Source organism: Emys orbicularis, chromosome 7, assembly GCF_028017835.1.
Source record: "Emys orbicularis isolate rEmyOrb1 chromosome 7, rEmyOrb1.hap1, whole genome shotgun sequence".
NCBI classification, from domain to species: domain Eukaryota; kingdom Metazoa; phylum Chordata; order Testudines; family Emydidae; genus Emys; species Emys orbicularis.
In genome coordinates this window covers 29,817,613-29,832,834 of record NC_088689.1, presented here as the reverse complement: position 1 = coordinate 29,832,834, position 15,222 = coordinate 29,817,613, and the positions used below count along the sequence as shown (strand labels likewise).

The following is a 15,222-nucleotide window of genomic DNA, read 5'->3' as shown; positions in this document are numbered from 1 at the left end:
GTAGTTGCACCTATGCTGGGGGTTAGGTTGGCATATCTATGTCGCTCAGGGGTGTGGGGTTTTCCACAGCCCTGACTGACCTATGCCAATATAACTTTTCTGTGTAGACTAGGCCTAAGTGACTGCCCATTGACTCACTATAAAGTTTTAAGAAAGAGAACCTAGGATCTGACTCCCACTCCAGCACCTTTCCCACTGGCCCACTTTGCCTCTGATAAACACTTTAAACCACTTTAAACCACTTGCATCTGAAGAAGTGAGGTTCTTACCCACAAAAGCTTATGCTCCCAATACTTCTGTTAGTCTTAAAGGTGCCACAGGACCCTCTGTTACTTTAAACCACTGAAGACCTTAGTAGTTTCTTAGCAAAGCCATACATTTAGCTCTTCTTCTCTCTTCATAAATCAGTATCTTTAGGGGAAAAAAGGATTAAGAGCCAATTTCCAAATTCTTCCAATTTTTCAGATTCTTTCTGGGGAAGCAGGGAGTGTAAGATTTCACTATATAAGATGTTTTATATAAGAACATAAGAATGGCCATACTGGGTCAGATCTCAGGTCCATCTAGCCCAGTATCCTGTCTTCCAACAGGGGCCAATGCCAGGTGCCCCAAAGGGAATGAACAGAACAGATAATCATCAAGTGATCCATCCCCTGTCACCCACTCCCAGGTTCTGGCAAACAGAGGCTAGGAACACCATCCCTGCCAATCCTGGCTAATAGCCATTGATGGACCTATCCTCCATGAATTAATCTAGTTCTTTTTTGAACCATATTATAGTCTTCGCCTTCACAACATCCTCTGGCAAGGAGTTCCACAGGGTGACTGTGTGTTGTGTGAAAAAATACTTTTGTTTGTTTTAAACCTGCTGCCTATTAATTTCATTTGGTGACCCTTAGTTCTTGTTTTATGAGTAGGAGTAAATAACACTTCCTTATTTACTTTCTCCACACCAGTCATGATTTTATAGACCTTGACCATATCCCCCCCTTAGTCATCTCTTTGCCAATATGAAAAGTCCCAGTCTTATTAATCTCTCCTCACATGGCAGTCGTTCCATACCCCTAATCATTTTTGCTGCCTTTTTCTGAACCTTTTCCAATTCCAATATATCTTTTTTGAGATGTGGCGCCCACATCTGCATGCAGTATTCAAGATGTGGGCATACATGGATTTATATAGAGGCAATATAATATTTTCTGTTTTACTATCTATCCCTTTCTTAATGATGCCCAACATTCTGTTTGCTTTTTTGACTGCCACTGCACATTGAGTGGATGTTTTCAGAGAATTATCCACAGTGACCCCAAGATCTCTTTCTTGAGTGGTAACAGCTAATTTAGACCCCACCATTTTATATGTATCGTTGGGATTATATTTTCCCATGTGCATTATTTTGCATTTATCAACATTAAATTTCATCTGCCATTTTGTTGCCCAGTCACCCAGTTTTGGGAGATCCTTTTGTAGCTCTTCGCAGTCTGCCTGGGACTCAACTATCTTGAGTAGTTTTGTATCTGCAAATTTTGCCACCGCACTGTTTACCCCTTTTTCCAGATCATTTATGAATATGTTGAATAAGACTGAGCCCAGTACAGACCCCTGGGGCCCATCACTATTTACCTCTCTCCATTCTGAAAACTGACCATTTATTCTTACCCTTTGTTTCCTATCTTTTAACCAGTTACCAATGCAGGAGAGGACCTTCCCTCTTATCCCATGACTGCTTACTAAAATCCAAATATATTAGGTTTACTGCTTTCCCTTCATCCACTATTTCTGTAATTCTAGGAGGCGGGGGGGAGGGGGAAAGCAACAATCAAGTTTGTCTGAAAGATTTTCAAACTTTTGATCTTTATATTCCAATGCAGTGATTTGTTATAGTTTAGAGAGCTAAGCAACTGTTCATTTATACATCACAGCTATTCCCCATTTAACCCATAATAATTAAAACTAACAATATTAAAAGTATTTATTAGCTCTAATGATGTATAGCAAAGCGTTTACATGTTTTGGCACATACTAGTTTCCTAAGTTAGGCCCTGGTCCACCAGGATACTTAAGCAAATGCCTACATTTAAGGACTTGAGTAGTCCCACTGACAACAGTTGGATTACTCACATGTTTAAGTACCTCAGTGACTCACCTTAACACATAACTATAACAAATTTTAAATGTAAACAGCATTATTCATGCAGATTTCAACTGTAATTACTGATAAATGAGATTTTATAGAGCATTTTTTATTCTGAACAATCCTAAAAATCTCAGAGATTGCATATAAAAACACTATCCATCCATCACTGAAATGCAGCTCTGAGGATGAATACAAGCAGCTACTTTTTGACAGTAACTCCTTATTGCAGTTATTTTTAGGAGGGGCTGTGAAAGATAACTTCAGCTGAAAGTATACTGGATATATTTAGACAGGCATTTATTCTTACCCAATTTAGATACCTTGGCAAAATTAGTTGCCCACGGATATTGAAAAAAAATAACTCTATAGACTAGTTTCTAACTCTGTAGATTATTTCCAAGTGATTTATCTAAATATGAACAGAAAACAAACAGTTGTATTTCACTATACAAAGTGAGATTATTTACCTGTTCTATAACCTGAGTACTTCTAGATGCGCTGGTCCCCATTTGTATTCCACTGTGGAGTATGCATATGCACCACGCACCTGAGATTGGAAATTTGTTCAGCAGCGGCCACTGTTCCACACCTGTGCCTTTTGCCTCCTCATGCTCCAAACCAAGGGCATAATGGGTGGTGCAGACTGACCACTGCTCCAGTTCCTTCTTTATGGCTAATAAAGTCATGAGCTGAAGTAGAGGGAACAGAGGGTAGGTAGTGGAATACAGACAGGGACCACACATCTTAAAAAATAGTGAGCAGGAGGCCAATAGTTCAAACAGAGTTTTCATGAGTGCCACTAGAACAAGATTAAGATCCCACATTGAAGTTGGCTTGCTTACAGGAGGAAAGATCCAAAGTAAGCTTCAAGGTAGTGGATCGTTATCAGATGGGCAAAATTGGAGTAGTCATCAATGGGGGGACGGCAGGTGTGGATAGCTGCCAAATGAACATGTACTAAGTTGAAAGTGTGTCCTGAAGTCTTTAGGGGCAGGAGGTAGGTCAGGATAGCAGAGATGTCTGATTCTTCTGGATAAGTGTAGTGGTTATGAGCAGGGCCAGCGCAAACCATTAGGCGACCTAGGCGGTTGCCTAGGGCACTACAATTTGGGGGGCGGTGACCGCGGCGGTATTTCGGTGGCGGGACCTTCCGCCGCCTCTGTGGGGGGCGGCATTTCGGGGCGGGACCTTCCGCCACCTAGGGCGGCAGAAAAGCTGGCGGCGCTCCTGGTTATGAGCCCTGATGGAAAATCTTTTCCACTGGGCTACACAACAATTGTTTAGTAGACTCCCTTCTATTATTGTTGAGAATAGACTAGACATCTCCTGAGCGCAGTCTCCAGGTTGATGCCCATCCAAATACCAAGCTGTCAGATGTAGTCAGTCTGGACTGGAATGCTTGATACTGCCTTTGTGCTGCATCAACAGGTTCTGGAAAGTGACATGCAGATGAGCTGACAACTGAAGGAGGCTGGGAAACCAGAATTGTCTGGGCCAAATGGGAGTGATCAGTATGACCCATGTTTTGGCCTGCCAGATTTTCCTCAAGAAACGAGGAAATAAGGGGCTGGGGGGAAAAGACATACATTATTTGTCCTGACCAGGGACCAGAAGCGCATCTCCCATGAAGTTCTGACCCAAAGTCCCCCAGAGTAGTAATTCACACACTTTTTGTTCTTGTAGGATGCTAAGAGGTTGCAGGACAAAGAGCCCCAAAGATGGAATATGATCTACTGAGTCATGAAGCAGTCACTCGTGGTCCTGAGAGAGGCACCCTGCTGAGGATGTCTGCCTGGGTGTTGGGTACTCTCAGTATGTGCACTGCTGACAGAATTATCTGATGTCAAATACACCAGTTCCAGAGTTCTACAGCTTTTGTATGGGGGGGTGAATTTCACTCCTCCATGTTAGTTTACATAGAATAGCATGGCGATGTTGGCCCACATCACTAGAATGTGGTGAGACCTCATGATGGGGAGAAACTCTTTGGAAGCCTCTCAGACCACTCTGAGTTCAAGCTGGTTTATGGGCATTGTGGCTTCTTTCACTGACTAAATGCCTTGTGCTGAACATTCACCCAGGTGGGCATCCTAGCCAAAAACAGAGGTGTCCGCGATGAGAGACTTCTGTGGTAAAGTCAGAGTGAACAAAACTCTGATGGTCCTTGTTCTCCCACTAATTCAGGGAGGCCCTCATTTCTTGACAGAGGGAGATTAGTTTGTTTATACTGTCTGAGCAAAGCCAGCCTGAAGACAGTCTCCCAAATGAGGTTACATAAGTATAAGACACTGTTACCCAGGAGGGTGAGACAGGAGTACATTTGCAACTGTGGGCTCTCTCAGTTGCATGGCAAGAGGTTTGACACCTGGAGCCTTTCCTGTGGGAGGAATGCCTTGGCTGCAATCAAGTTCAGGGTTGTTCCTATAAAATCTATAGACTGGGTTGGCATGAAAAAGAACTTTTCAATATTTATGCACAATCCTAGAGACTGCAGGATGTTGTCCTTGGTTGCTGACAGCACCTCTTGGTAGGACTTCCCTGTCAGTAACCAGTCCTCTAGGTAGAAGAAGACTGATGACCATTGACAAGAGAAGTGAGCTGCTGCAACTGAGAACTTTGGTAATCCCTTGGCATCATTGCCAAGCTAAACAGAAGCACCTTGTATTGGAAATAGTCATTCCCCAAAGTGAATCACAGGAACCATCTGTGAGATGGGTGGATGTCCATGTGAAAATAGGCGTCCTTCATATCTAGAGCTGTAAACCCATCCCCTCTGTACAATGACTGGATGATAGATGCCAAAGGAAGCATTCTGAATCTCAGCTTGCAAATAAAAATACTGCATTGTCTTAGATCTGCAGCCCCCTTTCTTCTTTGATCTGAGGAAGAAATTTTAGTAGAACCTCTTCCCTCGGTGTTGTAGAGGTATTGGTTCTATGGCTCTTTGAATGAGGAGGGAGACTACTACTTGGACAAGTCTCCTCCTATGAGAGGGATCCCTGAACAGAGACAGGGAAGCAAGGTTTGGAGGAGGAAGAGAGAGGAATTTGGTGTACCCTGATAATATTATATCAAGTTTTCATCTGTCTGTTGTGATGTCCTGCCAAGTATGGAAAAAGTGAAGAAATTGAAGAAGAGAAGACTTGGGTAGCGTGAATAGCATCTGTTGATCATGGCTCCCAAAAGGTCTCATCAAAAGTATTTATTGACCTGGGGCTGAGGCTGGAAAGGTGTTGGAAGAGTCATTTGTTAACTATGGTGTATCACAGGGATCGGCAACCTTTGGCACGCAGCCTGCCAGGGTAAGCACCCTGGCGGGCCGGGTCAGTTTGTTTACCTGCCGCGTCCGCAGGTTCAGCCGATCGCGGCTCCCACTGGCCGCGGTTCGCTACTCCAGGCCAATGGGGGCGGCAGACCGTGGCCAGTGGGAGCCGCGATCGGCTGAACCTGCGGACGCGGCAGGTAAACAAACCAGCCCGGTGCCAAAGGTTGCTGATCCCTGGTGTATCATCTGCCTCTTCCATGGAGGCTTATGAGGGCTGGGGCACTGTATGAGGTCTATAGGATATGGTTTTGTGGTACTTTCTCTTCAGGCCAATTCCAAGGAGGGATGCTCTTGAGTCTTTAAATGAGTGCAAAGACTTCATCTGGTTTGTTGCTAAAGAGATTCCATTCAAAGGGCAGGTCCTCCCTGGATTGTACATTGTGAGGAAATCCCGAACAGTGAAGCCATAATGCCCTGTGCATAGCTATTGATAAAGCCATGGCTCATGATGCTGCATCAGCTGCATCTGCAGAAGACTTCCAAGATGATCCAACTATCAGCTTTCCTTCCATATCCTATACCAAGCTTGGTGGCATGCTTGTTGGTGTACCTGGAGGTGGAGGGGGGAGGGGAAGAGGAGAAAGGGGTCTGATCAGTCTGGGTCAAACTGTGGCCTCAGAGCACATTCCATTAAGTGTTTCTTGAGTCTGTCTTCCCGTGCCCGTTTAGTTCAGCTGGGAAAGGATTGGTAGGTGTTGCACCTGCAGACAATGTGGGCTTCTCCAGATACAAACACCAGAGTTACGGACTGACCGATCAACCGGACACCATGTGAAACCGGAAGTAATCAATTAAGCAGCAGCAGCGACAACCACAAAAAAGCAAATAGTGTACTGTGCCTGTATTGCATCTTAAAGGTAGGCACATCTGGGTTGCTTGTCCCCACCCCACCCCCATGCACGGGGCAGCCACAGTGTGCACCGCTTTCACCCCTCACCACCCCACACTGGGAGGGAGAGGCGCTGTTTTCACTCTCTCTCTCTCTCTCTCTCTCTCTCTCTCTCTCACACACACACACACACACACACACACACAAGCTGGCAAACTCATTCCGACCCAGGGAAAGAAGCTGCCTGCAAGGATGTTGCCGGCGCTGAGGAGGAAGCTGAGATGCTGCTGAAGCCTGCCCTGGAGTGTCAGCTGCTGGATCTGGAGCCCGAACTGTAATTTGTTCAGAGTTACAAACATTTCAGTGTTACGGACAACCTCCATTCCCAACTCTGAGGTTCTACTGTAACTAACACTAATACTGTACTAAACTAATGGAAACTATTTAAGTGATTTAAAATGATATATTTACTCATTCAAAAAGGAGAAGCTTTGGGAACACTGGAGAAGTTCCATCTCAGATCATGCAGTGGTAAGATGGAACTGGAGCAGCAGTTGGGCCACACCGCCCTTTATGCCCTCAACTTGGAGAGCAAAGGGGCAAATGGTAAAGATGCAGCCCAAAAGACACTGCTAAAAAATTCTGATTTCAGGCTCATGGTGCACATGCATTCCCCACAATGGAAAACACATAGGTACCAGCACTCAAAGAACTATTTTATTGCTGATTTATTCACGGGAGGTTCTTAGATTCTCTCTCTAAACTCATTTGGGTACTCCTGAATAAATGAAACAGAGTAAGCAATGCATCTTTCTTTTTAAAAATCTGTGAGTTACAAATACTCTGTAATGGAGCTTTACCAAATTTTATGACCCACTCAAGAAATAAATGCTGCCCAATTTCTTTGCACAGGAAATTATTCAAAACAGAAGGAAGTGTTGGGAACTATAAAGTTAAATAAGCCAGACTATATATTATATACGCCAGTCTTCACTTTGATTGGGTATGCAGTGCAATGCAAGCCTTTCGCTTCATGTTTATTTTAGTTCCAAATTGATGGTAGTGCTTCCCTGCATTTTTCATCTCCATCCAAGTTCACTCATTTCTCTTGTTTATTAACTTGATGATTGCCTAGAAACCCTATTCTAATATACATCTAAGAACTTCTGAATTTTATTACCTGTTGTTTGTTTTACATTTCAAATATGAGAAACATTTTGAATGGAAAGTGAACAGAGGCTGAACAGTTACTCACAGTCTCTCCAGGGATCTCAGTCCAAAGAAAGAGCCATTCTTTAACCACAAGATCTTGTTGTTACTCAGAATTCTGCAAAAAGTCATAAAAGAATCTGGTTAACAGATCATGATAATTTCACTGAGTAAGAACATGTAATTACAGTAATCGATGTCGCTGTAAAATACTAATCACAAAATTCTCTGCTTCATTTGCATTTTTCTTTATAGCAGTAAATATAATAATCATTTTCACAAGTATAAAGTTACATCTTCAACATTCTCCTGTTTAACAAGCAAGTAAGTCAACAAGTGCAGCGTGGTTCCGTGTGAAAACTGTGAAATTAATAGACATCTGCACAGCACACATTTGAAGAACAGCTTGTGAATGTTAATTTTTATGCTTGCATAAGTCAACAAGCTGGGTGTGTGGATGAGGGTGGAGGGAAGGCGGGGGTATACGAAGAAACCGCTTTCTCCAGGCAACAGGACAATAGTGGAATTACTTGGGACCTGCTACAACGGTGATGAACCTTTCCCCCATCTCCCTATTTTCAGATCCATACGCCCAACAGCAATAATCTGCTCCCTACCGCACTGAACTGGAGCTAGAGGGAAGTACCTCCCCACACAGTTCTAGGTTTTGCAGGAGATTCAAATCTACTTTTCTAAAGTAGCAGAACAAAAACCCTTCCACATTTATCAGAGAAAAAGATTCTTTTTTTCTTTCATATAGCATGTTATTTTAAACCTATCAGATGCTAATTTATCTAGTAGTAATTTATCTCCTAGTATTTCCTACTATAATTAAAATATAATGAACGCTTATTTTGAGAGCGCAGAGGTCTTGCCAGAACAGACTGCTGCTGGAGATGTGGGTGTCTCAGAGCCATATTGGCTCACATACGTTAGGATTGTCCCAGGATACAATCTTTTTGTCTAGAAGCAAGCAGGACGATTAATATGATAATGGATACCTCCTTAAAAACTACATCAAGAACCGTGTTTTGGAATCTAGCCCATCACCTTGAAAACGCCACAACTTACGGAAAGTTTGGTTCTCTATAGCAGTGCTTGTAGCCAAACAACTCATATTGCTTAGACTGACGAGCAGACTGCTTCCAGGGGTAGGAGCTTGGCACAGTGACTTGGCTGAGCTGGCAGCTAAAGAGTGGGTAAAATTTCGGAGAAGAGGGATCGCAGACAAATTTGAAAAGATTTGGTCTGACTTTTTTGAAATGTTTGATTGATGCCTAGTGGATGGACACTAAGATGTCGCTCTCCTTTCCCCTTCCTACCCACCCTTCTTCCTTTCCTTTCCCTTCCTTTCCATTCCTTTCCCTTCCCCCCATCCCTGATTTTTTCAAGGGGGTGAATCAATAAAATATTAATATAAAACATTGAGATGTTGTGCACCAGCATATTTTGCATAGACATAATCTCTCAACCTGCCAAGGCCCAAATGTGGAACACAGTGTGTGATAAACTCCCAAAATGAGGGACACAAAAATAATTATCCAGGCAGGAAAACGTAATATGCTTTGGAATTCAATCCTGTCGCGTAAATAACTCTTGATGAGTCATGACTTTTTTGAGACTAATGTAAATAATTTTCAACAATAAAAATGAGGGGATGCCCAATTTGTGTATAACTTTAGGACTATATTGAGTGACAGCCCTCAAAATAAGGAACTCATCAGAAGTATGTATCAGTGCAGTGCATCTCATTTAAATAGATTCCATAAACAAGAAGTTAGTTTAAAAGGAATTAAGGCTGGTTAAGTGTGACACTTGCCTCCCTCCCCCCCCCAACTCAAATCCTTAAAAGCAAGGAAATCCTTAGGTATGCAGCAACCCTTATCTGTATCCTTACATCCTCAGAGAACATTTCCACTGAGGATGACTCCCCATTTTCACAAGATCTCCATCAGATAAGGAAACATACTACACACAACACATCAACTCTCTTCCACAGTATAACACAAAATCTTAAACATAACCTAAGCAACATTAGCAAATAAACGCCACAGATTAAGCATGTGCTCTGTTATGGGATTGTTAATTAAAGGTCAAAGTCAAAACAGGGCTAGTGTTTGTTCTGATTTTGTTTTATAATCTCCTGAACATCTAAGGCAGCCATATTTGATGCATATGGGTTGAATAGTTTTAAAATTAAGCATTTAAACTGAATATTTGACACATACTGTAGAATTTTGCTGCTCTTTTAGGTTTTAGGGTTTTTTTGGTGTTGTTTTTTAATTCTTTCCTTCCCTTTTATTGATCTAAACTTTTAAGACCAGCAGAGTTTGAATCAGCCCATGGAAAATGAAGTCCCCAAGGTAAGACTGGCTTGGCTTTGGAAGCTCAAAACATGAAATTCTACTTTGTATTATACATTGTGTCATTTGGCTATATATTGTGTTATGAAGAGATCGTATTTTGAGGTATATTGTTATGGCAGGGAGTATAAATATTACACTTGGACTGTTCAGTATGATCCAGATTTAGAAAGATCTGTGTACCTTAGAACTCCCATCTCACTTTGGTATGCTACATGCATTCCTGTCTTCAGATATTTGCCCTTATATGTATATATCATTTGGTTTTTCCAGTTTTCAAATAATTATATTCTGGATATAGAGACAAGATTTAACTCTGCTGACAAACTCCATTTGTCAATATAATGTGTGTTTCATACTGTCCACCACCTGAATTTGCTTCTGTTTGGCCCTAATAGCGTAGATACAATCCAATATTAAATTATCTGCATAAGGCAATTTCCTTGGACTGGGAACATAGTGAAGGAAAATATCTTCATGATGCTAATAAAACATGGTTGTTTTAAGTTAAACAATGTGGTCACATCCAGTCACTATGTTTGCCTATTTTATTTTTTCTTAAACATGATTCTTTTGGTCTTCAAAATTCTCATTTTTAAAAGACCAATGTGAATCCCCCCAAAAAGTTTAAAAATTAGAACTAATTAATTTTGCATTTCTAAACTTAACCTTAAACTGTATACAGACCTTTGCATAGTGACTAGGTTTCCAACAGTTTATTTTTCTCCACTGCCTCATCTTGTATACGTCAACTGCCAAGAAGGTTTTATAAACATGATAATGTAAAGACAGCAAATGCTTACTTAATTAAGTATAGTTAAAATATGCAATTCAAGCCAAAAATGCAAAAATTTTGGTGGGTGGAATATTAATAAATCATGGCTTCAGAAAAGCGTAATATCCAGATAGAGCAGATGAAAATGGTTTCCTCATAAACAAAGCCAGTCACCAAGTTAGACTGTTCTGTTAATAGTATGAACTTCAGCACTGGCAAAATTTAAGTTATCTAGCAATATTGTACAATACAATATAATGTATTACATACTTAATCTTCTTTGCTAAGGATATTCAGTGTGGGGATAGGAAAGAGAGTCATGTGGCCATATTGTGGAGTATCTTGATATGGAATAGGAATAGGAATTTTAAATGCAAAAGGTTAAACAATAAACTCTTCCATGTAACAGAAGCCTGGCCTGAGGTCTGTACTCAAAGTTCAATTTATTCTGAAAACCTCAGTACATTCTTTTCTTTACCAAAGCACCTGAAAGTATGAAAGATGTACTACATGTGAGTCGAAGAATGTTATATTTTCTCACCCCTTTGTTTTTTTGTAAATATGCTTCTAAGTCTGCTTGTAGCCAAATGCAGCATTTTGTTTGTAAACAGAGACAAAATCTAGAAGTGATGTAGAAAAATAAACACAAAGAAGCATCTTTTTTAATGTAGTTATCTATAGGATTCTTGTTTTTATGTACCTAGTTACTTAATTATAAATCGGCAGTTGTAATGTATGCTGTGTTTTTATAACATCAGAAACTGATGCACTTGTGATTATTTTGATAAGAGAACATTAACCTTTAACTTGAGGGGGGTTTTTTCTCCTTATAAATCACAGCAGAACACTACATGTTAAATATTTCACAGTTACGATCTACTATCTCAGCATTTTCACTTGTCCTATATTTTCAGATGTGTTAGTTGATTTCAGTGATAAAACACATATTGCTAAAACAGCTGCCTACTTGCTATGTTAAAGTAATTATCAGTTTACAGCTGTGTGCTAGGAGCCTTGCATTTTTAATTTTTTATTCAAATGAGACAAACATTTAGAAGATAAATGTTTTATTTCTTCAAGTGCCACTTCTAAAAGAGTTTGTGTTTAAATGTTTTACTTTTTCTAAATAGTTTCCTGGCAAATTTTCTATGTTGCCCTACCTGCATTTCCCCTCTACCTCCAAAAAAGATACTTTCCAGCTTTCCAACTTTTCTTTTCCAAAAAAGTACCTTGAAGTAATATTCCTGTATCCTGATCCAGCATTCGTGGGTCAGTGACAGACACATACTAGCGGGCTGAAACACTAAACCAATCAGATATTTTAGTACTACGGATTCTAGGCTTCTTGATATGGAATAGGACTTTTAAACGTTTTACCCAGATAAAGATTCCACCACAATTGGAACTTATGATGGGGACTCATACCAATTATATTAATATAAAAACGCCCCTAAGTCATAAGGTCAAAATATAAAAAAAGAGTAGCTGTAGCACTCATAAGGGAATGCCAGGGTTATATCTATCTGCACCCTGTCCCTTTACAGAGTGGAGGTCTAATAAGGAGTCCAAAGGAGACCGCTCTAGGGAGCAGTGTGTGGTTGCAGGAAAAGAGGTTTTTGGTGCTTGCTCTGGACAGACTCAGCAGGAGTAGGGCTGCATAAGCTGTGCTAGTTTTTTTGGATACGAAGTTCAGTGAAACTCCTGTTTTAAAATAGTCCTTGGTCTGGGAATATAAGAGACTAAACATTAAATCAATAACCAATGGTAGGTTAAAGAAAAAAAAAATCAGTGACAAGATCATGGAGAGTCTTTGATACTGGTATATCTTGAGATAATGGAATTTTATTTGCAGGTAAAGATTTAGTGTCTGCATAGATTTTGTGCTACAGAAGTGTAGAGGAATTTGTCAGGTAGTCCTTCACTCAGAGACAACTGTTCTCAGCACTCTGACCCAAAGACCCATGTTGAGGCAAAGGTGTTAGTCTGATAGGATTTGGTGAAGGAGTAAAGAGATCAGACTGTACCTTTCCATCTCTTTAACTGAGCGTCTGACTCTAACAAAGTAGCAGCTACAGAATGAGTGGAATAACCCTGACACTCAGGAAACATGGGCTTTCAAAGCAACAATTCATTCTGGTGGAATATATATCAACATATGTGCATTGAAGTCAGCCATTTGATGGTGTCATCATGAGCCAGGTGGAGGGCCAGTAGCCCATCGTCGAAATACGTCAGTGGGCACTCAAAGATATGCTAGAGCCTCAAGTTGACAGCAGCTGCATCACAGGTCATTAGAAAAAAACCCATTTAAAGAGACTGGCCGCATAGCTGCCCTGTCCTGTTCAAAATCGGTTCAGAGATGACCACAGGGACCTTGGTAGATCAAAACCTGATGGACAGATGGGTCAGTGATGAAAGAGTAATCAATGACTGTCGTCACTGATCAGTCATTGTGTCAAGCAGATTCCACTGTCATGTCCTGTGGTGCCATAAATGACCATAAAAGGCGTCTAGAAAACAGGCGAGCTGGCCGATGGTTGAAGAGTTCTGCATAGAAAGGCAGGTTGCTATTCTCACAGATGTTGGCCAGCAGCATGACAGAGGCCTTCTCACAGTGAATATGGGGCGGTGTTATGTTATTAAGTATCAATAGCCATGGCAACAGAGTTGCCTGTAAAGTCATGGTAACAATACTCATAGCTTTGTTAAGCTTTACATTGAGCAGCCTCGTGTGAGATGAGCAACACTAGACAGAAGCATAGTACTCTGCTGTTGAATAGAAGAGGGCAAGGGCTGATGTTCTAAGTGTCCAGGCACTCGCACCCGAGGTTGAACCAGGCAAATTTATGGCAAATTGTTCCGAGTGTTGACTTCGGCTGCCATCTTCCTCAAGTGGTTGCAGTACATTAATGACCTATCCAATGTCACATTGAGGTAAACCAGATTTGGATCATGCTGAAGGTGTTGGCCACTGAGGAAAATGTTTAACTCATGACTTGTACTTGCATTACACAGATGAAATACACTAGAAACGATCATGGAAAAGCTCAGCAGCAGATGCCATCGACTATAATAGTCTGCCATGAGCTTCATATCATCATTCAATGCCCTGTTAATTTCTGAGAAGGACTGAACTTGGTAGCTGCAGCAGATGTTGTTGGCATAGATAAACTTGCGTGAGGGTGTAGTTGGCAGGTCTCTGAGGTACACATTGAACAATAATTGGCGAAAGAACTGAGCCTTAAGGAAGACTGTTGATCTGACACTTCCAAGAGCGACAGCAGTTGCCCACACATACTCTAAACTGCCTATTTTGGAGAAAGAGCTCTACTACTTCGACCACCCAATGTGGGGCAATGCAAGAGAGTTTAAACAAAAGGCCTCTGTGTAAAACTGTCATAGGCAGCGGTCAAATCCAAGAAGACAGCTCCTGTCTTTAGATTTTGTTGAAAACCGTTTTTGATAAAGGTGGTCAAGGCCAGGATCAGTGTTCATGTCACACTCCCTATCAGTACCTGGCCCAGACAAGTTAATGATCCAACCAGTGGAACAAATTCGGCGACAAATCCTGATTATGTGCCATCTGACTGTGACCTCAATGTATCGTCATCCTTCAATTTTCTGATGGAATAAGGTTAATTTATAGGCCTAGACATCCCTTATAGATTCATAGATTCCAAGGCCAGATGGGACCCTGTATAACGCAGGCCATAGAATCACCCCAATTTAATTACTAGAGCATATCTTTTAGAAAAATATCCAGTCTTGATTTTAAAATAGTCAATGATGGCAAATCCACTACAACCCTTGGTAAATGGTTCTGGGGTTAATTACTCTGATCATTAAAAATGTACACCATATTTTCAGTCTGAATTTGTCTAGCTTGAGCTTCCAGCCATTGGATCACATTATACCTTTCTCTGCTAGACTGAAGAGCCCATTATTAAATATTTGTTCCCCATGTAGATACTCAGGGAATGTAATAAAGTCACCCCATCCTTCTCTTTGCTAAGCTAAATAGATTGAGCTCTTTGAGTTTATCACTATCAGGCATGTTTTCTAATCCTTTAAACATTATCACAACTCTTTTCTGAATCTTCCCCAATTTATCAGCATCCTTCTTGAATTATAAGCACAGGAACTGGACACAGTACGCCAGCAGTGGTCACACCAGTGCCAAATAGAGAGGTAAAATAACCTCTCTAACGCCTTCTCAAGATTCCCCTGTTTATGCATCCAAGGATCACATTAGCTCTTTTGGCCACTGCATCATTCCAGGAGCTCATGTTCAGCTGATTACCACCACAACCACCAAATCATTTTTAAAATCACTCCTTCCCAGGATAGAAAGCTATTAGGAAGTTAGTTCTGTCATTAGACAATGAGTGTCACAAGCATTTCTTATGTTACTATGTATTGGTGTTGTAAACAGATATGAGAATGTAGCAAGTCCACTTGACATTACATCTTTCTATAGGCTCACTGCTTAGGTTGGAATCTTTTCAGATTGTATTTCAAATCTTGTGCATGACAAGCTGACAAAACTATTTCAATTCCAGGATAGAGTGGTTGCCCTCATCTTTT

The 15,222-nt window shown here is 41.1% G+C and overlaps 1 protein-coding gene across 1 annotated transcript in view; it reads right to left on the bottom strand.

The window, feature by feature from the left end:
- Positions 1–15,222, bottom strand: part of ADGRA1 (adhesion G protein-coupled receptor A1) — a 491,306-nt gene that overhangs the window by 410,128 nt on the left and 65,956 nt on the right. The window contains exon 2 of the mRNA XM_065407945.1: positions 7,547–7,618. Within this exon, the coding sequence (XP_065264017.1) occupies positions 7,547–7,618 (72 nt within the window). The remainder of the gene's footprint in view (positions 1–7,546; positions 7,619–15,222) is intronic.